Below are 25898 nucleotides of genomic sequence, written 5' to 3' on the forward strand. Positions count from 1 at the left end.
TGAGTATGCATTAAAGAGTATTTCGTAAAGTCATTAAAGCTTCGTTTTTCATCAAACCCTCATGCCTCAGATTTCGACTGCATAGCCCAACCTTGAAATGTTCTTGTTATGTTATCTTTTGGTTATACACTCGCAATTTAGGCGATCGAACCTTGTCCGCCATGTACGATCGAATCTTAGTGATTCTAGGCAATCCTCCACAAGCTGTAAGCATATTGTCGTTTTTGTGTTCTTAATGAGGTCTCGCAAATGAGTTATGAGTCTATTTTACACGTCGCGGGCATTTTATGTCAAAATAACATTATTTGAACGAATGCGGGTACACTAAATGGCTTCTCAAAGTGAGTTTCCATTTCAAGGAAAAACAATTACTTCGTGTAGATTTGAGGGGTGTCGCTCGATCTCAGCAATTAAGAACCACGCTAACTGCTGTCAAAATGAATTAATGCTGCATTGTTTTTTACCCAGGCAAATAGCACGACTGGTTTAAAAAAAGAGAGGGAACACGATACGGTTCTGTCAAGATCCCCCACTGCTGAAAGGCAAAACCTGATTCAGTTTCAAAATATTGTGGCAGCAAAACGAATTTTTTTTTTAATAGAGAAGAGAATTTCTAGAGAACTCCATTGTCGTCTGTTTTGACATTGTTTCCGAAAACCCGCGTTTGTAGTATTCTTATTAAAAGTGGGACTAAGCACTTTTTACCATACGTTAAACAACAACTTTTTTTAAAGAAGTAAAGAAAGTGTGCTATTCAATTGGTCAAGAAAACTTCTTCATAAAACAAGATTTTTTTAAAAATTTGCTCATAAGTGTATCAATGACTCTCTGGTGTTGTGAAATGCTCGATATCTCAGAATCATACACTATTTTCTTAATTGTGACATACGTTGTTCGAGCAACTTTCCAAATGAGGTTTCTTATTCCTGACTAAAGTGGATATTCATCTCGCAAAGTCTTTATTCCAACAAAAACTATCTAAGGAGAGACACGAACTGATCCTAAGAGGCTCGATCTTTTGCCATTTAAGTTGATTGTTTGCGAGGTTCAAAACTAATTTTAACTTGAAGGAGACCGCAACATTTATTTCGGAAAGATAAAAGAATCACGAATGGGCAATGAGCAGCGAATACTGAAACGGATTTTAGACGGAGAACCTAAATCGTAGCTGCTTTTAGAGGAAAACATAGACTTTCATAAGAAGCAGACATTACGTTAATTCTGCAGTATATCTTGTGCAAATTTAAAGCTCAGGGCTTTTCCCGTTCAATGCTTCCATCCAGACTTTAAAAGTATCACGGCGCTAAGTGGGCGTGAATTTCGTTCTCAGTCTCTTGTGTGGCACTGATCATATCAGAGGGGGTTTAAATTGACAGTATCCTTGAAACAAAAATAACCAACTGTTCTGGCGCCTAGAATTCTTGTGCCCTCCAGAGTTCATTCTAAACATATGTTATAATACCCAATATGTCTTTTTTCTATTTGAAAACTAACAATGCCTTCAATTTTTGGCGGCGTTGCAGTCCTAATTTCGGTAATTCAATGCGATAAATGTCCGCAAGAGTTACCTTTACGGTAGCTAGAGAACACAATGGAAAAAGCTTTTTTTTGTGTCATGGCTTTTGTTCAATCCTTTTGTAAGTTTTGCAAATTAAATCCTTTCTTTTCCAGTTTTGGATCCCTGATGTGCCTTGCCATTGTAGCAATTCAATATGAATGTGATTCCATCGTTGCTGAGACAAGAAAAAGCAACTGGTTGCATTGTATGTAGATCGGCCTCAGCTCGTAATAACAAAGTGATCAATCATAACTGGCTGAAAGCTATCTAGCGTGAGAAACGGTAGTTAACAAAAGTCGGTACACCAAGCAGGATTTGAAAGTCTCAACTTAGAAATTTTTATCATCTAAAAATTAAGACATTGACTCTGTCAGTTTGACTCCAAACATGCTTAAGAATGCTTAGTTCATTAAGTGAGTTCCCAGCACGTCTGCATTCGTGTTCTGACACCACCAAGCTTTCAAAGTGTATGTTTCTATTTCCATTAAAAAAGGAGCTCAGCTTCGTACCTTTGTCCTTTTCATACAATGATAGGACAATTGAGTAAAGATGTTTCATTTCAGTAACATAAAACGTGCTAATCTTCGTAAAGCGACTACATCATTCTTTCAGGTTTTTTTAGCAATATCAAGTTGCAAACATTTGGGGGAAACTTGGATTATCCGTTCGAAGGGGGAATTTTATATTACATTACTCACAATCCGGCCATTTACAAACCGTTTCTCGACAGTGGTCTCTTGATAAACTCATCCATCTTTTCCTTGTGCACAAAGCTTGATTAAATATAATGTGATAATTAGCGCGTGGTTTAACTCAAAAGGAAGAGTAATCTCCAAGGTGTTTGTGCATTGTTTTTCAAGTTTATGCGTCACGCACTAGTTTCGTCTGTTCGTCTGAAAGTTTTCGGTTCTCCACAAAAAAAATCAAATTCTGGAAATACTCTTCAAAGTTTCTCTGCCCTCCAAGTTGTTAATTAAATTATTTGTTGAATCCTTAAGTTAACAAATAAGGCTTCCTCTTTTGCCTTTTTAAAAATTTAAGGATTTAGATATCCTTAATTTAATAATAAAGGCTTTCTTTTTTTCTTTATAAAAATTTAAAGATTATGCAATAGATATCCTCAATTTAACAATAAAGGATTCCTTTTTTGCTTTTTTAAAAATTTGTGCAATAAATAAACGCTTTTAATTACTACGTCAGTCCCTAGGGGATCGCTGTACTCCGACGGGAAAGGATATCATTTCCGACGGGGAATCCTGTATTTTGTTCAAAGCTGGGTTAAGATAACCTAAGGTTAGAGTGAAATCTGATTTCAGATCTGAAAGGTTGAAGAGCAAATTCAGTTTATTTCTTTTTGACTACAATTTGATAATTGAATGCTCTAAAAACAATGGGTAAAATTATTCCAAAACGGCTTTTGAACAGAGAAATATCGAAACCTGGATTAAAATTTAACCCTGGGTTAGCGCTGATCAGCCTTTGAACAACTAGGCCTAGACTCCTTTAATAAAGATCGTAATCGAAGTATGAAAAGTAAACACAACACTCGGCTATAAGACTTAAGCCGTTTATCTTATCAGCGTAGGGTTCACATTTGTAGATGTGAGCGTTTCGTAACTAAGGAAGTAATCACTAATTGAAGCGCTTCAGAAATTATTTATCACACAGTGATACGTGCATACCACCACCTCGCACAGAGCACAGTTGTGGTATCAACTTCCAAGGTTTAGAGGCAAACTAACGATAATATAGCAGGTAATTTAGTGTTAACAACTGAGTTGAAAACGTAAATTGGTCACCGCAAAGAGTTAAAAGACTGACGTTTCGAGCGTTAGTCCTTCGTCAGAGCGTTAGCCCTTCATCAATCGCTCTGACAAAAGGTTAACACTCGAAACGTCAGCCTTTTAACTTTTTACGGTAGCCAATTTACGTTTTCAACTCAGTTGTCAACACTAAACTACCTGCTATACTCTCCCACCAACGCAGCACCACAGTTTCCTTAGAAACTTACCCCCTTTATTGATTGATTCATATCACGAATGTACCCACGAATTAAGGGAAATATCCTTCCCCTGAATTAGTAGGAAATAGCCATATTATGTTTACGGCGCTTGCGCATAACGATAGCAGTAGGGATAGTTTTTTTTTTCACCAATCACATCGCAAATTTCATCCCCTCTAATATTGCTGGAAGCGCATTAACATGTTTATCGGCCTCAGTTTCCAGTCCAAGAGGATGAGAGAAGATTGGGATCCACTAACGATCACATGGCGGCTAGATCCAAATCCAAAATGGCGAGTGGTGGGAACTTCCGAGAAGTTTTGCATCACAGTGGAAAGCCACAAGGAAACGTGATAAATTTTACTATAGGATCAGCAACGACAGTGAGGGATGAAGAAAACGCTCAGCCTCATACGGGAGGTGGATTTGCTTATCGAGAGTGCGGGACTGTCGACTCTGTTACTCGAAATCGTTACATCTTTTGGTTCGTATTCACAAGAAAATTTGTGTTTGGAACTTGTAACTCGCGGCAATTTTTGTCCTGTACTTTTGTTGTTAAGTTTTTGGGTTTAATACCAGTACACGTTGATTTGAATTAAGACTCAAAGTGCCTAACAAACTACGTAAAACAATAGCAATACTTAGATAGGTAGATAGATAGATAGATCGAGATTTAACTGTCGTTTAATTAAATTTTAAGAAACTTTGGAATATGCATACGGAGCCATGCCGCTTTCTAAACTATCTTAAACAGCCATTTTTTTTCCACAAACTAGATTAAACTAAGGCTTGTAGATGTTTGTGCATTCAATTTCCTAATGTTTTGCGAATGTTTTCGTGTACAGGAGAGTAACAGATAATGTACTGGAGCTATTTGAAGAGTCCTTGGACAACAATCTCTCAGGAAACCACCTTGAACTACAGTTTACTGACGGTGTTCTTTTACCAGTGGTGTATATCTTTGAAACTCCTGCACATGTTAGCTTGTTGATTGCCACAACCAACAGTGTACACAGGATTGCGTTCCCTCATCCAGACAGACTTCGTAGACATGTAAGTCTTTTAAAGAAAATTAGATGGGAGCAGTCCTGTTAGACTGAATCAAGTTGAAGATGTCAGGTCTTTTCCAGACATAACCTTTATACTGGCAAGTTTTTCACAGTGCACCAGATCTAATTGAGAGGAGGGACACCCCCTTCTTATTGATGCTCCTTTCGTGCTTAAAGGAAACCTCTAGTGATCAAACAAGTCGCTATTTAAGTGATGAAAATGTCTTGTATTAGGAAGAGTTGTTTACAGTATACGGCAGAAACCTAAAAAAATGATGGAGTACCTTGTTATGTGGTAAATGCTATTAGTGTTCCATGTTTTGTCTCTGGAGGCTGCGCTGCATGCTTTGATTTGCACAACCCCTGGTTTATATGGTTAATTTTTTTACCAACTGTGGTCTGTTGTACTTTACCATAACATTTGTGTTTTTGGGCTGAGGTGTTCATCTCACTTTTAACTTTGTCTCCTAGGGATTTGGTTTGTCTTACTCTAGTGAAGGAAGTCAGCAGTCAATCTTTAATGATTTTTCCAGTCATCAGCTCAGAAGTCCTTCAAATTTTGGAACTTTTTCACAATCATGTGTGACTTTTGCAAGCTGGCTTTGCCAGGATGGACATTGTCTCTTTGCTTTAGCTACTACTTCAGGAATAATACTTTTGATAAAATTGCCTCCTCCTGGGAGTGGCGGTAAGATGAGTTCAGTTTTGGATATTGTATTGACATTGTGAGAGAAATTACATACTGATCAATTCTGGTTTGTATTATCATGATAGGTCAAGTTGAGCAGTATGAATTAAAGGAAGCAGGAGTGATGCAACGTCTTTGGTCTGGTCTTGTTCCTTCAAGCTTAAGGAGAGAGACAATGGCTTCTGATGCTACACTGAGTGTAGGAATCCATCCATTCGGAAATCATATGTGTGTGTTTGCTCTTTGCCGAGATTTCAAGCTCAGGATTTGGTCCTGCCAGGTACTTTGGAAATATTGCAATAAGTATTTTTCAAAGCCAGTAAACTCTCCGCCAAGCATTTGTTTAATATTCACCTCTGTGGTTTTTTTTTTTTTTTTGTCAAAATGGTCTTTCAAATGTATCTCTAATCCTTTCACTATCAAGATCCCATAAGTAATTCTTCTTATTGTCTGCCATACAATTCCTATGATGTTAGTTTAGAGAATTTTGTATTGGATCAACTAACAATCCCTTCTCTAATACAGTTTGCATTTTTCTTTATTCTCATCATTTGTCTGCTTGGTACTATATTGATATTGTAAAGAGAAATTCTGTCTTGGTCACTCATGGGAGTTAAAGGGTTGAGACTTTTCTTTTATTTTACCTAAAATATTTTAACATTGTTTCTTTACATTTCTGCCATGTACTGAATGCTACATTTTAAGTATTTATTGTTTGTATTTTTTTGTTATTTGTAACTTTGATTATTTTTGCTAGACTCTAACGTGCATTTACGTCAAAGATCTTCTGGAAGATATTCGTGATGATATGGATGCTCAAAACTTTCCAGGTAAGTCCAGTTTTTAAAGTTATGGATCTTATTTTTGTTTATTGCTGTGTTGTCATTGATTCTGTCGTGGAGATCAGGTTGAAGCAGTCAGTCAACCTGATATTGGTACTGGTTTTTTGAGATGATAAAATCCATGTTAGCTGGAGTTATTCTTTTGATGACTTGACATAATGCTTTTGTAAAATGAATTTCTTGTCCTTGCAGCTGTGGGTCATATACTCCGTAAAGTGGTAGATCCATCAAGTGGCAAACTTTATCTTGGTTTGTTTTTAAACCTAATGTACAACACACAGGTGAGTGGACAATTGAAAAGTTGAAGGGAGGGGGGAGGGGGGGAGAGGTGGGAGAAGCTACTAGTAGAATACTTCCAGTCACTGAGGGTCCAAAATTTTTTTCTTGATATTACGAAAAATTATAGCTAAAACCTCTTGCAAACTACAGTCGAACCTGTATTAAGCTGTCACTAATGGTGAATGACAGAGTGACTGCTTGATACAGGCTGATTACTTAATTCAGGTTCCATAGATACAGGGTATTATAAAAAATGATACACAACACCACTTTACGCGATAATTGACCACTTACTCTACAGAATCTTGCCAAAAAATACTACTTTCTTTGATTTTGGGAGAAAAACATGATGAAATTTACTTAAAGGATTATTCTTAGTTTGTTTGAGTGGATCTGCCATAAGTGACCATTTAATACAAGTGGAAAACAAAACAAGCAGACCATTGGGACTCTGTAAAGGGTGGCCATCACTGCTTAATAGAGGTGAAAATAACTGAGATCAAGGGAAACGAATTCAGGACTTTGACAGCTGGCCACTCACTACAGGGTGATGCTGGACGCTGTTTAAATATAGGTTTGATTGTATTAGGTGGCTGTTCAGTCTTGAGAGTTAAATAAATTGCTCCATCAACCCTTTCACTCCTAAGATCTCTTCCAGGAGTTTTCCTGCTTTGCTTTCAAATCCAGATAACTCAGACTTCCATTACTCAAACCTTTTCATTTCCCTTGAAAGTTTGAGTTATCAGGAGTTGACTGTAAACTTATTATGGGTGAAAGTATGCAGGATTGGCTGCATGACACTGGGGGATGTAATTGCTCCATCAAATTATTGAAAAATTTGATTGACAACTGTTATCAGTATAACACATTTTGTAATTGTTGTTTTAGTTCTGTGTGTATGAGGTTGTGCCATCTTCAGATGATGATCCAAGCTTGTCTGCACTTTCCTTCTCACACTTTCCAAAGGTAAAATCTCAAAACTGACTGATCACTTGTGGAGGCAGGTTGGCCAAGTATTTAGGGCACTGGTCTTGAAATCTGGTGGCTCCCCATCCTGCTACTCACTGGATTTATTTTCAGGTGCCTTGAGAGTTCAACTCCTTGGCTGCTCTTTGTTTATAGCTGACTGGTCTGCCTCCTACCAGTTGGGGTTCTTCAAGCAATGCGTTTATGGTCGTTTACTGTGTTTATTTCCAATTTCTTTGAATTGATTGTTTGAAAGAACTGCTATTACCCCATCTGGGAATTTAGTAGCCCAAGATCTCTCTTGGACGCCCTTTGTTTCTTGTTTGCTTTCTACCTTGAAACTTTTTGACGGCCATGCTTTTGTCTTTTTGCTCATGGATGAATGTGCTTTTTGTTTTGAAAAAAAGGAAAATCTTGTAGACTTTGCTGTGACCACATCGAACATCTGGACTTTATGGACAGATAAAAATGGTGAAACAATGTCTTACTTCACTCCCATTGAAAAGTAAGTTTATAAATTGTAACATTTGACATGTGAAATGTTTCTCTGAGGAATTTTTTAATAAAGTGAACTTCTTGGTGGTAAATCTGTCCATTTCTAATGCCAAAAGGTTTCACTTCAATTTTGTAGCATAGATGCACAAGAATGTGGTTGGAAAAGAATATTCCTTAAACCAACAGAGAATTCTGATGTCATGGTTCCACCATATAAAGAACCAAGAGTAAGTTTGTTTATTGTACAGATACTGGAAATCTGATTCTTCAAAGAAGAATGTAATAAATAAGGAACTTCAGAACATCAATGAATAGTCTGGAGAAAAATTTGACCATATGCAATGTTAGGAATACACTCCAAGATTTAACAAAGCTGCACTGTTAGTTTTTAGGGTGTGATAGGAGTTATACCAGTTCAATGTGCTGTTCACCATTTTGAAGAACTTTTTAAAAATGTTGTCAAGATTAATCTCTACGTTAACTAAAAGTTTAAAATGTGGCTACATTTTACAACTATTTTTAAGATTTCTTTGGTGCTTCAAAATAGTGTCAGTGCAGATTTTTCTTATGAAGTTTATCCCACTGTAACCATTCTAAAATTATTTTCTCAGGAAGTTTTTCTTGATCAGCTCTTCTACCCTGGAAGGTTTTCAAATCATTCTATTCTGAAAGCTATGCAGGTACAGTTCTTTAAATATCTGTGTTCATTTGATTCTGTGGCTTCACAGTTTCTGTTGTGTCTTTGATTTGTTCCAACACTTGCCATGTGGAAATAATGATGTGGTTTGGAATGCAGATACCAAATTGTTGTTTTGTTTATTGTTTATTGTTTATTGTTTATTGTTTTTGTTTTTGCTTTTTCCTTATAGATATACCACCATTTACCAGTTTCAAACTTTGTCAGTGATTTTGATGAGACTGTTTCAAGGAGTGATTTGAAACTGGCTGTTATCAATCTCATTGATTCAGAGGTTTGTATTGAAAAGAGATGGGTTTTCTTTGCTGAGATTCCATTGTTGCAGTAGGTTTTGAACTGTAGAAAAATGATACAGATCCAACATGGCAACTCAATCTTTTCAATGTAATCATTACAGGAGAATTATAGGCACCCCCCCCCCCCCCACCAACCCCCTCGATTAAGCACCCTCCATCCAGTAGCAAAAATTTTAAATAAGTGCCTTATCGCTTATTCAAGGAAATACATAATGGTTTAAGTTTACCACTTACAAAATCTAATACAGTTGGCTTCTTTAGATTCAGATGTCAGCTCCAGATTATGAGATGCTTCACCATGAGTACAATGATCTTCAGCTACAATGTTGGACAAAGTTCTACAGCTGTGTCGTACAGTACCATCAAGTAAGTATCCATGCTCCTGGGTGCTCCTGGGTGCTCCAAACTGCCACCATTTTGGTAACCATGGTTCATAGAAACAAATTTTAGAGGCCAAATTTCTTAGTTTGGTGTCCTGTGTACATGTAGTTTACACACCATTAGAATCAACAGATCAAAGTCAGTATCTGAACAACTGCACACTTACCCCTCCCCTAACCCGACATAAACCTTAAATTGTTACTAGTTGACTGCTATTGGGTTAGGAGAGGGTAGGTGCAGAATCAACAATGTTGAAGGCATCAGATTTGGTTTAGAAAAAGAGTTTTGTCCCTGTGTTGATTTGAGACTGATTTTTTGTGGCCTTCAAATTATTTTGCTTGATCCTATTAATAGACAACAATGAATCTGTTAGGATGTTTATATGTTAGATTTTTAGTGAAGGTGTAAATAACTGTCATTAATTCTTCTTCCAGGTTGGAGGTAAAGCCTTGGGCATTTTCATGGACACTAAAACAGGATTAGTCTGTGTTGTGCGAAAGGTAGTACACTAAAATTGTTCACTCATATTATATTGATAAGAGGTATTCTTTAAATTACCTCTTTTACACCCAAGCCCTAACAATTGATTTTCCACACCATCTGCCTTTCATTTCTCATGATTTTACTCTGATAATGTGAAGTCAAACCAATCAAAGTCCCTAGGAAATATTTTTACTTCTCTTCATCATCTTTCTACTCAAACTTGAAATGATATTGTAAGGAGAAACTCCTCTTTGGTTAATTCTGAGAGTGAAAAGGTTAAAGAATTGTAAATTGTGTGTTTCATTGTGGGTTTTGGAACAAATTATGAAAATAGTGAAGAAATTAATTAATGAGTACACAATTTCTTGTCACCTTTATCGGTTACAGAATTCTGTAGATTACATTTTTTTATGTTTTCATTTGTCACACAGGAAATGCTGTCATTCCTGAGACCCTGTGACCTGTTTGAGCAACTTCACCTCTCTGAAGAACCTCTAGAAGTGTCAATTGTTGCCACAGAGCCTCATCTAGGTATGTATATAATCTTAATGTTCCAAGTATAGCAGGTTTGCTATTTCACATGGATGTGTAGCTTCCTCTTAGTAAAGGAGTTGGAGGTCTGCAGTGAAGGATGTAGAATGAGCTTCGCCTTCTTCAATTTGTGGTCCAAACAGGAAGTGCAAAAATACTGACTTAGGGTACAACTTTAGACACTTGAGTCCAAATTTAAATTGTAGTGTCTGATTTTACACACTAGTGTCCAATTTTAGACATGTGTACACGTCCAATTCTAAACATTTTTGTCTGATTTTAGACACTGGTATTGGATTTTAGTTATTAATGACTGATTTTAACTGATTTTAGATGCTAGTGTCCACAATCACATTTTGGACACTGGTGTACAAAATAAATGAGAAGATCAAAGCTGTTGTAATTGAAAATAATATTCTTGTCAGTTTTACATTTTTGTGTTACTTTGCAGATAAAACCATGAAGGAATCATTCATAGATCTTTGTAACATCATCAGAATGGTTTCAGATCAGGTGAACTAATGTGATGCAATTTTCCTAAATGATAATTTGTTGCTTCAATATAGTGATTTAAGAAAGGTTCATATAAATTTTAGTATTGATTCAGTTAGTTGTGATCAAATTTAGCAATCTTACAATGCAGTAACTTGTATCTTGACACAGAATGTTTTTAAAATTTTTTTTCTCCACCATTCCAATGTAGCTGTCTCCTGAGCATCTATCAGCACTTGAAAATGATGTCATGTACCAGCTGAATCCAGCATTAACTGCTGAACAGATTGCTGTTTATCTTCTAACAAATGTGAGGTAAGAAGCGACAGTGTATTTCTCACAAGAAAATTTTAATATCTAAGTATGAAACCCCCTCTCTAATGAGCCCTGTCTCTGATAAGACTCCTCTTTAGCCAGACCTCTTTAGTCAGACTCTCCTTGAGAAGCCTCTCCCTCTAAAAAGCCCCTCTTTTTTGTAGTCTTCTCTCTCTCCTAAGCCCCTTCTCTAACAAGGCCCCTCTCCAGTAAGCCCCCTTTCTAATAAGCTTCTTTCTCTTATCAGCCCCTACCTAATAAGTCCCCTCTTTAATAAACCCAGTCTCTGACGAGCTTCTCTCTCTACTTAGCCCCCTCTCTTAAAAGGCCCTTTCTCTTAAAAGCTTCATTCTCTCATTACCCCCTACCTAACTAGCCTCCTCTCCAATAAGCCCTTCTCTCTGGTAAGCCTCTCTCTCTACTTAGCCCCCTCTCCAAAAAGGCCCCCCTCTCCCTTAAACCCTCTCCCCACCACTCTCAATATGCACCTCCCTCTTATAAGCACCTCACTAATAAACCCCTTCTCTAGAAAGCCCGCCATCCGCTGTTTGTATTCTTTTATAAACCCTTTCACTCCCTAGATCTAATTAGTAATTCTCCTTACTATCTGCAATACAATTCTTATAATGTTAGTTCAGAGAATTTGGTATTGGATCAACTAATAATCCCATGATTGATATTCTTCTCTATTCTCATCACCTGCCTGCTTGATATTGTATTGATATTGTAAGGAGAAATTCTGTCTTGGTCACTTATGGGAGTGAAAGGGTTAACCCTTTGACCTCTAAGAGTGACTAGCATCTTATTTCCCCTTACAACATCATCCCAACGTCTTTACCAAACCCCTCTCAATGAAGCTTTCTCTCCTATAATCCTTTCTCTTGTCCCTTTCTCTATTAAATAAGAAAAAAAACAAGCAATAGTGTGATACTGTGGTGCTCTAAAATTCTGAATTGCTTACATTGGTTTACTTTGCTTAGTGATGAAGATCAAGGAGAAGCAGATACAAATGCCTTATTTCAGTTTCAACAGGAACTGGAGACAAGGTGTGTGTGACGAAGAAGTATTTTTATTTCCAAGTGGAAACTAGTATTGAAGTGGAGCTGCTTTTTGGAAAGTTAGAATTTTTCAAAATTTCAGGGCCTGAAGGAAAAAAAAAGACAGTCATTTGGGAAAGGCAAGTTCTTCCAGTCCTGGGCCGGGTTGTTCAAAGCTGGGTTGGATAAGCCAGGGTTAGCTTGAAATCTGACTTCAGATCTGAAAGCTATCAAAGAGAATTCACTGGAATTCCTTTTGTCTAGATTATGATTATTGGATACTCTAAAAAGAGTAGGGAAAATTATCCCAAAAAAGATTTTGAATTAAGGAATAAAGAAACCCAGATTAGAATTTAGCCTTGGGTTAGCACTAATCAGCCTTTAGGCAAGGAGGCCCTGGTCACCTGCTGGTGGGCAAGTCAAGGTTTAAGCTTGGAAAGGTAGGAGGTGGGAGAGGGGGTATGGGAAGGGGAGGGCAGGGGAGGGGAAGGATATGTATGTGTTAAATACTGACTTGTTTGTTTTTCCACAGTTTGCACAAGATACCAAATATCTTCCACAGTTTGGAATTCCTTCTTCTGATGTTAGAGAGTGACCTCATTCAGGATGTTCCTTATGAGCAACAGACTGGTGAGGTTTCATTTTAGCAGCTATTGAGCTTTGGCTGCTAAACTTTTTGTGACTAGTGCCAGGCTCTTGGTCAGTGGTAAGAAGGCAAAACCAAATAAGCTGATTTGGGCAGGTCTGGGAAGGAGTGGGGAAGGTTGTATGAAAAAAAACGTGTACTGGTATTCCTCCTTTACCAGGGTTTTTATCAAGAAATTTAGTCACAAGATAACAGTGTTTTGTGATGAGAAAATAGTCTCCACATCCTAACCTTTTACAAAGTAATATCAGTGTGCATATTCTCCATACTGTTCTCCATACATTTTGACGGCATACATAGATGACACCCTGTAGCTGATAACTTGGTGTATTTTGTGTATTGGTGTCTGCTGCAGATATTGGGTTATTATGTCAACTTCACATGCTATTGTATATTGACTGTACACTCTCAACAAATCAGAGTTTTCACAGTAGCTTTAATGTAGAATAATACCTGTTATTAACTTCTGGGTTAAATACTTCATCACAGGTTGGTCAGATTTCTCTCATATCATGACTGGTCATCACCTGTTCAGTGCTCCACTCACCTGCTCTCTCCTCTCCAAGGCTGCTCACCAAATTGCTTCATCCAGAATGTCCGTATGTAAACAGCTATTGGTGCTGCTCAGTTTAATGACCAGGCTGGGGGTCAACAAGGTATTAAACAGTGAGAATGTAAAATAATGTATTTTTGTCCTCTCCAAACACTATATTATGGCGAGAAAGGGTGATTTATATTCCCTTTTTGCTCCTGTCCCCATTGTACTTTCTCATGTTCTTATGTTTAGGGGTTTCATCAATTACTTTTTCTGTGAGGGACCTCCCATGGTGCAATAGGTGACTGGGCTGTAGGGAACACTTTTACATAAGAGTCTGAACAGACAGCCGTAAGAGGTGTCACAGGCAGCAGTAAGAGGTGTTATAGGCAGTGGTAGGAGGTGTTACAGGCAGCAGTAAGACGTGTTACAGGCAGTGGTAGGAGGTGTTACAGGCAGCGGTGAAAGATGTTCTAGGCAGCGGTAGAAGGTGTTACAGGCAGTAGTAAGAGATGTTATAGGCAGAGGTAGAAGGTGTTACAGGCAGTAGTAAGAGATGTTATAGGCAACGGTAGAAGGTGTTACAGCCAGCGGTAAGGGGTGTTAAAGGCAACGGTAGGCTTCCAATAACTGGATTTTGAAACCCCTGCCTCTTCCTTCCATACTATGCCTTAATAATTAGACCCTTGTCTCTTCCCTTTTATTCCCCTCCACCTTTTCCCGTTCCTCGTCTTTGGCATCTTGGCATATCCCTCCCCCCTTGGCCTAGAACTACAGATTACAATTATTTTCCAAGAAGGTTCATCAATGATCTCCTCTTAACAAATCATCTCAATGTTCCCTGAACCTTGTAGTACAGATTCTTAATTCTCTTTGTTTCCATTTCAAGTGTTTTTTTTTTCTGTTCTTAAGATTGGCTTGGATGCCAGAAAAGCTGAGGATGTATCATCAGTGTTCATTCCTAGAACAGTTGAGTTTCTCAGGCTGTATGTTGCTCTGCACTGGATCCTTGAACAAGCTGTCACGCCCACGCCATCAAGTTCTGTGTATGTACATCAGTTCTGCTTGCTTTAGGTTTTTCAGGTAGCAAAGTTTACATAATATCTCTTCAACAATCGACTAACAACAACTCTTCACTTGACTCTGATGATGACTTCTACTCAGGTTGTGAAAGCGTCAGTCACTACTACCGACAACAGTCCCCCTCAGGACTACACTCACCCAGACAATCAGACTAGCACGATGAATATGAATACAAACAAAAGATTGGACTCATTTTCCAAAAAGAGAGAGTAATAACAAAGAGTGCATGACTCCTACCATTAAACTGTGACATGTTTCAACAATCCTGCAAACTTTTTTCGTACAGAGAGTCGAACCTAAAACAGTTAGCCACACTGGAAATTTCAGATGGAATGGAGTCAAAAGCGGTCCCTGGTAAGAGTTAAAAAATTGTCACAGGTTAACGTTGTTTTTTTTTTTTTGTTGTCTATGATTGTTTATTTGAGCGACTATTTACTTGATGTGTGTTTTCTCGTTGTAGATGATCCTTCTCTAACACTAGGGGAACTCTTCCTATGTGGTGTTGGGGGAACACAACTGAGAAGGCACCTGGTCCATAAAATCAGGGCCTCACTGGAGATGTCTGATCAGGAGCCACCTCTTCTTTGGGTTGGATTTTTCAACCGGGCTGTTTACATCCTGATGGACCTAATGTATCCTAGTGACTTAAATAATCGTAATTGCCTGTTCTTTTTTTTTGTTTTGTTTTTTCCCCGGTTTTTGTTTGAACTTGAGTTAGAAAGTACACCGAGACCCTATTTCTGCAACTACCATTGAGCATAAAAACTTTGTTGTTGAATCGGATGGTTTTACGTGAGATTATATCTTTTACTCCCACAAGCAAGTATAAATAATTTATCCCCGTGATACACCATGTCGAGTCGTAAAGTGATGAGAGGAAGGAATAGTATCAACCAGGTACTGTTGCTTTATTAAACACTAAGTCTCTCTGAGCTTAAATGCAAAGAATGTTTGGCGAACAGTAAGGAGACGTGAGAACGCTTTGAGATCTTGTTACGTGGTTTCCATGGGAGCTATTTTTTTCCAACACCGCCAGAGCTTATCTTAGATTCCATAGCATCAAGTGACTAGAGTATTTCCCCTCCCCCCTCCCCTCCCCTCCCCCATGTCTCAAAAAGCTCCGCCACTTCTATTTGTATTTTGCATTACGTTATTTTAACTTGACACAAATCCAACTATAGCTGGCCACTAAGGGAGAGCGTCATTTTCCCAGAATTTCTCCTCTCGCGGTGTCAGTATCTTCGCATTCAAGATTACGCGCATCTGATTTGCTATTGGTGTGACACCTGTCAGTCATCATGGCATTTCTTACTGGGCCAATCGTATTTGGCTTTGGGCGAGAATCACAAGGCATTAAGCTGCTTCCTGAAGGCTGCGAAGGGGATTGGTAAGGACGCTTTGGTAGTTATTATTTGCTGGGTGATCAAATCATATGATGAAGTATTTTGGGATTATGATAGTTTTTCTTTACCTCGCTCTGTGATTGGTCCAGACAATTCACACCATGCCATGTTAACCAAACGGATGCAAAATTAAAACCAATCACCCCATGTGCAATCGCGTTTTTATGCGAGCCAGTTCACTTGTTTTTATTTTGACTTTTTATAGTCTCCTTGTGATATTTCACAACGTGCTGTTGTGGCTACTTAGCCATTGGTTAACTCTTTAACCCCAGGGTTCGCACGGGTCCTGGAAAATCTGGAAAATTCTGGAATTTTATTTTGACATTTCCCGGGACTGGAAAGTCATGGAATAAGATTAGAAGTCCTGGAAAGTTCTGGAAATCTGCTGAACTCAAACAATAGGGTTTTCAGAATTTACGTTGTAAGAAATGTATGTAACCCGTAAGGAGAATTTATTTTGAAATCTTGGGAGTGAAAGGGTTTAAGTGTTTAAAATCAATCTGAGTCCTGGAAAAGTCTTTGAAAATTTTTTCTAGAAAAAAGGGTTCGAACCCTTTAACCCCCATGAGTGACCAAGACAAAATTTCCCCTTACAATATCAATAAAATATCAATCAGACAAGTGATGACAAAAAATGAAGATATCAGTCAGGGAATCATTAGTTGATCCAAACCCAGATTCTCCGACTAACGTCGTTTGTATGAGGAGAGTTACTAATGAGATCTTGGGATGGAAAAGGCTAACGACATTCAATCTAAAGGAGCTCTATGCTTGCGTAGCCTGTTTAGTACGATTCATTCTGTTTCTATCACTTTTCACTTTAAGTTTTCTTGATTTTAGGTTCAATGGATGCCTTTGTGATGAAGGTTCTTCAAAGCGATTCCACCGATATTTCAACACTGCTTGTTTTATTTTACGTAAAGGTGAGGCAGATTAAAACTCACAGATAAACAAGACGAGGTTCTTCATGATGAAATTCAGGCGACACAGAGGAACAATCACTGACACTCTACTTAACTCTGAGACGGAAACGAAAGCCTATCTTCCCAGAAGTTTACAGTGTGAATTGTCTCGCAAGAAATGCTATTTAACTTCTTTTTTGGAAGTTTCTTTCATCGACAAATGAATCTGAACGCTGCCCTCCATTATATTGCTTTTACTCACTATATTGAGGTTTAACTCGACGCAGACGTCTCGGAAAATAGACTTTCGTTCTACAGACGAGAGTCTACAAATAACTCTAGGGAATTGATAAATCCCAACTCCTGGACTAGGAACGTGTCTGTCTGTTCCCTAATGTTCACTTGTATTGTGTGACTGTTATCATTTCCTCTGTTTTCCGTGCAGGTGTTGAAACTGTTTGAGCAGTTTGATGCCCCCGACTATGTTATCCATGTGGCTCATTTAGCGCTGGATTTCGCTTCACCTGATGATCCAAATATTGTGAGTGGATAACGTGATAAGGGGGGAGGGGTAGGCGGTGAAAGAAAATGTGGTAAAGCCGGCTAGGGCGCCGAGTCCAACTCCTCTTCAAAGTTGCCATTTAGCGATCTGAAATAGGAAAATAAACCAGGCTGACAGCTGGCCTTTTGGAGGTTCACGTGACATCTCAAGACTTGCTTTTGACAACTAAGGGAGAAGAGGCAAAAGTTTATTAAAGAAAACTTCAGAGTGCAATATTTACCCTAGTTTAACTTTAGATCATGAAGCGCAAGCGATTTTTTACAACTTGTTACATGACAGCAAACACAGGACACTAAATAAACGACTATAGCTGTAAATTCAGTCGCCAAAATTTGTTCCTACTCTTGAACAAAACGGTCGTAGCTAGGAGAGGTGAGCCTTTGAGGGGTTAAAAACGGTTTCTATAACTCTGCCCGGACTATTACTTTACGTCATTCAGGGAGCTGAATATAACGCGCTCTGTGATTAGTCGTTTCTTATGAAGTATCCGAGCACAGAGGTGACACCAGCGTCGTGTGAAGTCGTTTACTTTCCTTCGTCATTCGAACACTCTTTTAAAACGATGTTTCCGATATTTTTCCGATGAGTTTACGATGATTTTCCGAGAATTTTCCAATAACTTTCTGACAATTTTCCGAAAGTTTAGCCATGGAAGACTTTAAAAATATGCTTGGCGCCTTTTTACAGATGAGAAAAAACAAATGCGCAATAGGAACACATACCTCGAACAGTGGAGCACTATGAGGCTACTCGTAATTTTTGTTCCTTTTTTCTTTTCTTCATTGTACAAGTGTATGGCAGAGTGGAGTAATTTTTGTTAATTATGTTATCTCTCCTTAATTATTCCAGCCCGACTTGTGGTCAAAAATTTTTAAACATCATCTGGAGTTGGGCCATAATGACCTGGCATATGAAGCTTTGACCGCTAACCCTGACCCTGTTAGGTAAGTAATTTTCCCATCTCTTTTCTTAGTTTTCTTTTCCTTTTTATTCGTTTATCTTCTTTGTAAGTAGTCGTTCGCAGTTTTGGCTCTTTGCTTCTCATTGTGCAGTGAACGTCGATTTTGGCTGCTATCGTCCGCTTTTGAGTGCTCCTGTCCGATTTCGGACTCTTCAGTCTGATTTTAGACGCTGTCGTTATATTTTGGACGCCCCTATCCTATTACAGCATCTCCGTCAGATTTTGAACGCTATCGGCTGTTTTTGAACGCTTCCGTTCGTTTTAATTGGGAGAATGTGGAATTTTATCATTCTAATTTTCTTGACTTTTTTCAGGCGGCGTGTATGCCTTCATAAGCTCATGGTAACACTGTACGAGGGAGGTCAAACTCAGGAGCTTGTAGAGTATCCATTTGTCAACCTTCAAAATGAGGTGAATATTAACGTTATGATTAAAGACAAACCTGTTAGACAGGTGAGAGCGCAAGTGCGAGAAAAGCGCGTGGAAGGCGCGAGGAAAATGCAAAGGGCGAGTCGCGTGTGTCTCGTCCCCCGTACGTTCGCCTCACGCTTGCTTTTGCTCGCCTGAGAAACGCGTTGAAACTGATTGTTAGTTTTTCCTTTGATGTTCTGGCCTGTAAGACTCAACTGGCGTAACTCGGTATTGATATTTCATTTCGATCCGTTGGTAAAGTTGGTTCGTTCTGCTCGGTTCGCTTTGCGTGGTGCTGGTAGTTTTTTAAATTTGTTTAGAGGAACCTTATATGGTACACGGTTCATACATTATTAGAATAAAGCGTTCGGCGTTGAGAAAACTTTTCTGTAACTGTTTTGTTCTGTGTTTTTTTAGTTTATAGACATCATCGAGTCTCATGCCCGTACAGTGGACATAACTACTCACAGCTTTTACGATCTACTCTATGCTTTTCACGTGTTCAGAGGAAACTACAGAAAAGGTGACAACCAAAAGTTATCACAACAGCCAATCAGAACTAAGGAGGTGTCATGAAGAGCCAATGAGAACTCAGAGAAATGAGCACAAGTCGCTTCAAGCGCGGGAAAACGCGAATGAACAGTTGGCTTAAGCTTAGGGTCTGATTGGTCAAAATTGGGGTGCGAGTGTTTTTTTGAACCAATGAGAAAGCATAGAAGAGTGGAACTTATGCAGACAGGGAATACTATCAAGACTCTATGAAAAAAACCGCACTTTACTTTACATAACTGTTTATTTTTGACAATGTTTGGTTAATGAGAAGAAGTGGGTGTAATACATCTTCCAAAGGCAGGATGACGATATAAACAAATACACAGAGTAATGAAGCAAATACAAAGTGATGTCATTTGTTGTAGATTACTGTGTTGGATCTTTTTTCTCCAGCTGGGGCAGCAATGTATGAACACGCCTTGCGACTTGGACAAGAAGTTTCAGGGCTTGACAGTCTGCAAAAACAGGTTTGTTTCTTTGATATTTTTGCAGTAAAGCTCATCAACGACCTTGGTAGCTCACTAATCAATTTGCAAGGAAATGAAAAACTTAGTGCACACTTAAAATTCCTACACGTACCTCTACGCTGAGAAACATCTGTGTCCAATTTATTTTCAGGCAAAATGTTATCTAGCAGCTATGAACTCACTCCGTCTCGTCGAGCCGAAAAATGCCTGGATTGTAAAACCTCTGGACAGAATAGGCACCGATGTAAGTTACATATTTTTGCTTCAAAACAGTACCACACATACATTAAATTACAGCTCTGTAGCTTTCATTTGACCGCTTGCATTAGGGTCTCATAAACAGACTTAGGAAAAGGTTCGAAACACCTCGTGCAGCATGATAAACAGTACCACATGAGAGTACTGCTTAGTAGATATCATTTGAATGATCACTCACCTGGGTTTCATCTATAGACGTAAAAGCTACAACACCCACCCAAAGAAAAACGGAGTAATCAGTTTCCTCTTTCACCAAACGGGATATTGCTCATTTTTCAGAAACCAGCGGAGCCGCCCAACATGTCACCTAAACGAAAGCAGGGAGAAGAAGGAGAGGTACTCTACCCAAGTCATCTGGCCAGACCTCGGCGTAAAGTGACCGTGTTAGACATCAGGGACCTGGAGGGAGAGTATCTATTGGTTCTCGCCAGGCTGCAGCTCATTAAAATGGACGCAGATCCAACTCGTGCAATAGGTTTGATACGTCAGACATGTAGCTCTCTGCTCTGATTCTCTGATTGGTGTAGTGCCGTTACCATGGCAATCTTTTGACTTTCCTTTTCCTTTTTCCTTTTTTTCTTTTTTCCGCTCGGTCTCAGGCCCTCAGTTGTCACCCCAGGAGAGCGTAGCGTTGCTGACTCAAGCAGGCTTGTTTGACAATGCCTTCACTGTAGCTTTCCACTTCAACTTGCCAAAAGAAACGATCTTCGAAGGACTTGCCTCAAGGTTAGAAAACATAAACATTAAAATGTTTCAAGGGGAGTCTCGACGATTTTGCGAGAGCTCAACGCGAGAGAGACTGGCACGAGACAGATCCACGAAAGGGGGAGTGCCATATTGGTCTCGACCCAATCTCATCTCGTTCAAATGTCAATTATACATTTCCTCTCTCTCCTCGCTCGTTTGACGTTTCGAGAAAAAAGGAAATACTCACCAGTGATCTGGACAGGCTACCAAAATGAATACGTAACTAATATCTAGCATTTTAATTCTGTTTTAAACGTACCTTTCCTTTTTTTTGTAACACTTCTGCTCTTTTAACTTCTAATGCGACTTTTTTTGTCTTTGCAATAGGTGTGTCAAGTTATCTACCCATGGTTCTGGTCTAACACGGTGAGGAAATAACTATTGTAATGCCAATTCCCAAAAGGAAGGAACAACAACGACAAAATAGCCATCCGATGGATGTATTTCAGTTTTTACAAATCTCAGAATTTTCTCCTATAGTACAGCTTACACTATTTCAGTTTTCACGTTGTTAATCCACGCTTTTACTACTCTCTGATATCATTTCTTTGATTTTCACAGAAAAACCGAAGAGGACGCGTGGGACTGGCTCCTATCCAATGACCTCGGCGAAGCTCAGGTCTCCGGATACAAGAGGTACGCGTCAATTTGCTGGTGTCCAAACCTTTGTTTTGTATCGTGTATTTTATTTTCTTTGCCTTTTGGATCTTGTTTAAAGTAAGCAATGTTTGAGGCTATACTTTCCATGATTTTTTTATAGTGTTGTTGACCAGGCTTGGCAACTTTTGAAGTTGTACCTCGACAAGCTTGGTCCACGTGATGGTCACGTGTACTACAGATGTGTAACCAGTAAACTGCTGTCAGCCGGGGCTACTCTGCCCACGTGGCTCGTGAATGATTACAAGGTGAGAGGACGTGTGGAAGTGGTCACGTGATCAAGACCTGCGGTTTGAGGCTGCAAGAAATTTGTATGCGTTTATGAAAATTTTTGACGTTTTGTTAAATTTGGAAACCAAAAAAGTTATTTTTATTTGCTGTTGCGCCATGTAACTCAACATAATAAGCACTTAAGATTTCAGAAGAACATTGACAAGCGGTAAAAGACGATAGAACGGATTTCATTTCGGCTTACTGGGCGAAAATCAATCTGACTTTTTTCAAGATTACAACAATTTGTTTGAAAGAGTTATTTGTAATGCTTAGAGGAAATTTCCCCAGTTTGTTGCCATTTGAGTGTCATTTTACAGATAAGACACTATTACTCTGCCTATGTGCAGTTCAGAGCTTTTATTCAGCGGAAACGTTCATAGCCATTAAAACATAGGCGATCCTGTGATGTCTAATTTGCGTGAACTTTTGGCTAACGGGCTGGAAGATGTCGTCAAGTTGTGTGACGTACCTTACTGATAGACACTCCAGATGAAACCATCCTTTATCAGTGGTCACTGTTTTTCAAAATTTCGAAATGTTTCTACTCTAGCGCTTTAATGCCACCGAACTGCTCCGTTTGTACATCAACTATGATCTTCTGCTGGAGGCTGTCATGTTGGCTGTTGAGTACATTGAAGCTGTTCTTGGAAAGGGTAAAGAATACTTTGGACTGACGGTGAGTTCACCTGTGAGCCGTGCCTTTATTTATTTTTGACACTGATCACACTCAGACGAGTTATCAATGTGAAAAGTTTATTTAGGATGAGTCAGCCAGTCTTGTAGAATATGCATCCTAATATGATCCTAACATATGTACACTGAAAACTAAGGGTTCTACAAAAGAACCCGTGCTACTCCAGATACGAAAAACCACTAAAAATCACTCTTCAGAAGTGACCAAAAAATATATGGAAACGTATTCCTCATCTGATGCAGCGGCATAATATCCCGAGGAAAGGGTAAACTAACCTGGTTACACTGCTTACCACAAAGAAAAATCAATGAATGTAGTGATATTTTACAGGGATTTGGAAAACGAAAATTACATCAATACCAAAAAACAAAAAAAAGAAAGTGGTCAAACGTAAGACTGATCGACCTAGAATGACTTCATTTTCCCGCGAAACGCTTAGATAATCCGAAACTTCCATGATGCCATGCAACCCTCTTCAACGTGCCATCAGAATATTAATTTCTGACTAATTCGTTCCCATGTCACTCAAATGTCAGAAATAACATCTTTTTGGTCGAGACTGTTTCCTTTTTTTCTGATCCGTTCTAGAGGCTCTTTGTTTGGATACATATTCAGGGCACAACTGTTTTCAAGGGACGCAAACTTCAGTCCTTATTGGAAAATAATCCTTTAGGACTGGTTATTTAAACAAAATTTAGCTGTCGTTTAACTGAACTGCGCTCTAAGCTAACTTCAATTTAGCTTAACTTTCTGTCTGAACAATCGTTTTTGTGAACAGCGTCAAAAGGGCCGAGAGCTGACAGTGGAAGAACATTTATTCAATTAAAGCAACCCTCTCATAGATAATGCCTATAAAGCCAACTGATTGCGTAAAGAGTGGTTTGGGTTAGTCCTCTTGTAAATAACCGGCCCCTAATCTTTGAAGTGGCAATTTAGAGCACTTTTTTTGAGTCTTAAGTGTATCCCTCAATGAAGGCCGCTATATAAACCCTTTTGTACTAATTACCTTCATTGAAAGAACAGGTGAATTGAAGCGACACTTTTTCTATTCTTGAATTTGTGCCCTCTATTAAAGTTCCATCGTATAATCTTTGTATCTATGACCTTCCTGAAAGGGACACGTATTTTAGGGACAACTTTTCTAATCCCGAGAGTGTCCTTTGAACGGTCATTCTACTGTATTAATACAGAAATCTTATTCCCAGGATGCTTTGCACGGCACCAGTCCCAGTGTGTGGGTTCCGTACGCTTCCCTGGATCAACTGCTGGTTCTGCTTAAGGACGTGCAACCTGATTCCGAGCTGGCTCAGGTAAGATTCCTTAGCCCTTTGTGACCAGCATCTAATTTCTCCTTACAACATCACTCCCTGAATCAAACAATAGGGGCACGAGAATTAAGGAAATGATCAACAACTCTGAAGCACTGGATTGTTAAACAAATTCTTCATGTCAGCTTCTCGATGAAATGCAAAGAGAACAGTTTTGAGAATATGTATGCTCATATTAGGGTGAAAAGTATGAAGACTGTTTTTTAGTTGAGTGCTGCACAAGCAAAAGTAAAGCTCTTACATAGGTCAATCAGAACAAAGGGAAATATCAGATGGAGCCAGAAAGGAATAGATAAAGTTAAACATTTGATTGGCTGAGAGGGTGGAACGCGTTTTCCAGACCAGACATAGAATGAAATATTGCAAAACCAGTCCTTTTCCGTTGAACTTTGGACACTCCTGTGAAAATTGCCCTATTTTAGGGACGGTAATTCCTGTTGGGGTTATTTTATGAAGGTAAGCTTGGTTTGCTTTTCCCCACCATTCAATTTTCTAATCATTTGTTGGCGGTGTTCGTTGGGTGAAAACATGCCTCATTGCACAAGAATCATAGCGAATTAATCATTCATTATTACAGGCACGTGATGAACTGAGAGAACTACTCGATGTGTTCCATGAGCAAGTGACATCAGTGTCACGTCATATGGTGCGTATGCAACTGAAGCGTGCTCAGCGGATGCACGCGGCGGAGTCCATTCCAATGCAATGATTACATCATGAAAATGGTAGAGATGTAGTTTTGCGTACAAGAGATCGAAAACACTTTCTGATAGAGGAAACTGATTGAAACTTCTACACAGTCGAACCGGATCGAGTTGGAACGCTTAGTTTACCTCTAGTCTTCTCTACTCGATCGAATGTTTGCCCGATAATTTTTTGAGTAAGGTAATTCAGTGCCTTAGAAAGCATGCTAGCTAACGCTAAGTCGGACGCGTTGCCGAGCAACAGAACGGGTTCCATCAATCTACTGAATAAGATTCAGACTCATAAGAATACAAACGTTTCATGGATTTGTTACAAGAGACCATGAACAGAGAGAACTGATCCCTCATACACGCCCCTCGATTCCAATGATGATTTCCAAATTGAATTTTCGTGCCTTGTCGTACTGCGTGGCAATGTAGAGGATGACACTTCTCAGCTCGTTTTCCCTTGATCTGTAAGGTTCTGATCTTAACTACAATGGTAGAGAGCATAACGATTTGATTGTGGCTAAGATCCCAGTGCGTGGAATCGTGGTACAGTGAAAAGGAGCTATGTTAACACTCCAGCCGCGATGTTGACAAAAGCTAAATTACTCCTTATCTTTGCTATTGATTGTTATGATGGCAAGTGGCGAGAAAAAATAACCAACTTGGAATTCTTTATCGTATAACATTCAATTCTGTGTTCTTGATAGAAATGTGTGGATTTGGCATGTGTGTACAAGTATGGCTTTATATCAACCCAAACCTCTTGTAAATAACCGTTTGCATTAAATACTGTTTCGAAAAAAAAGAAAAACTAGACTCAAAAGCCGTCTATTTTCATATGCCATCCAAAGAAAGAAGTAAACAGTGTCATTAAAAATAGAAAAAAAAATGGAAAATTTGTTCGTAGAGTATTTATTGGGAAGCAGGGGGATAAGCTTGTCTGACTTTCCATTCCCCCACCCCCTCTCCCCCATGCTCTTTCCACTCTCTCAGTGCACTGGACGGACCATAACCCGGTCGTGATCATACACTTCTGTTCATGTGTGAAACACCTTACTCGTAGTGCCTCTCCCCCCCTCTTCCTAAGGAGTATAAATTGGCAACCGGCGAACCGTTTTGGAAACCTGATAAAAGCGAGGACTCTCCCCTTCCCCCTCCTCCCTCAACCTTTTCTCAGAATTTACTTCGCTTAAAGAGAGTTGTAGGGATCTGGGGTGGGAGACGCATGGGAGGGGCCTCCCCAAGAATATACCAAGCACATATGACATACGGATAACAGCTGGAGAGGTTAGTACTAAAAGTTGCGATGTAAACACAAGGCAGATTTAGAATTACGCTTGAGGTGGAAGGCGTGAATTGTTCGTTTGTTGTCTCTTCTAACTGTTTTCCGCGCTGATGAGAAAATTTCTGCGTTTCTTGTTATTAAGAGATAACTTCTGATGACCTGCGATACGATTTTCTTAGCGTTCGATGAAGACAAAGCGAAAAACGAGGTAAATTTTGCCGTTCTTGCTTCAAGGATAGCTCTGCATTTTAATATATCCACCAGACTGAATCTAATTGCGTTCAAAGACCTATTAAAAGGACATACAACACTGTCGAGTTATTTTTGATAT

At 39.0% G+C, this 25898-nt stretch overlaps 1 protein-coding gene across 1 annotated transcript; it reads left to right on the top strand.

Moving 5' to 3' along the window:
* Nucleotides 1-3831: 3831 nt before the first annotated feature.
* Nucleotides 3832-25161, top strand: LOC131795252 (nuclear pore complex protein Nup160). The gene is made up of 38 exons (XM_059112818.2): nucleotides 3832-4044; nucleotides 4406-4613; nucleotides 5081-5297; nucleotides 5384-5577; nucleotides 6055-6127; nucleotides 6332-6420; nucleotides 7307-7384; nucleotides 7792-7889; nucleotides 8016-8106; nucleotides 8491-8559; nucleotides 8749-8850; nucleotides 9134-9238; nucleotides 9688-9753; nucleotides 10168-10267; nucleotides 10719-10780; nucleotides 10971-11074; nucleotides 12055-12120; nucleotides 12644-12741; nucleotides 13247-13413; nucleotides 14205-14338; nucleotides 14662-14729; nucleotides 14836-15007; nucleotides 15557-15762; nucleotides 16619-16701; nucleotides 17126-17221; nucleotides 18092-18186; nucleotides 18518-18614; nucleotides 19032-19137; nucleotides 19560-19633; nucleotides 19785-19877; nucleotides 20171-20366; nucleotides 20491-20617; nucleotides 20966-21004; nucleotides 21200-21274; nucleotides 21399-21543; nucleotides 22119-22244; nucleotides 23468-23572; nucleotides 24168-25161. The coding sequence occupies exons 1-38, from the start codon at nucleotides 3851-3853 to the stop codon at nucleotides 24297-24299; spliced, it is 4350 nt and encodes a 1449-aa protein (XP_058968801.2). The 5' UTR covers nucleotides 3832-3850; the 3' UTR covers nucleotides 24300-25161.
* The last annotated feature ends 737 nt before the right edge of the window (nucleotides 25162-25898 follow it).

This window comes from Pocillopora verrucosa, chromosome 13 (assembly GCF_036669915.1).
Source record: "Pocillopora verrucosa isolate sample1 chromosome 13, ASM3666991v2, whole genome shotgun sequence".
In the NCBI taxonomy this organism is placed as follows: Eukaryota; Metazoa; Cnidaria; class Anthozoa; order Scleractinia; family Pocilloporidae; genus Pocillopora; species Pocillopora verrucosa.

Excerpts from the sequence above, each read along its gene's own strand:
- LOC131795252 (XM_059112818.2), top strand. The coding sequence starts at position 3,851 with ATGGCGAGTGGTGGGAACTTCCGAGAAGTTTTGCATCACAGTGGAAAG. Across the intron at positions 9,239-9,687 it reads GTGTCGTACAGTACCATCAA|GTTGGAGGTAAAGCCTTGGG; the intron begins GTAAGTATCCAT and ends TTCTTCTTCCAG. Across the intron at positions 19,138-19,559 it reads CAGAGGAAACTACAGAAAAG|CTGGGGCAGCAATGTATGAA; the intron begins GTGACAACCAAA and ends TTTTTTCTCCAG.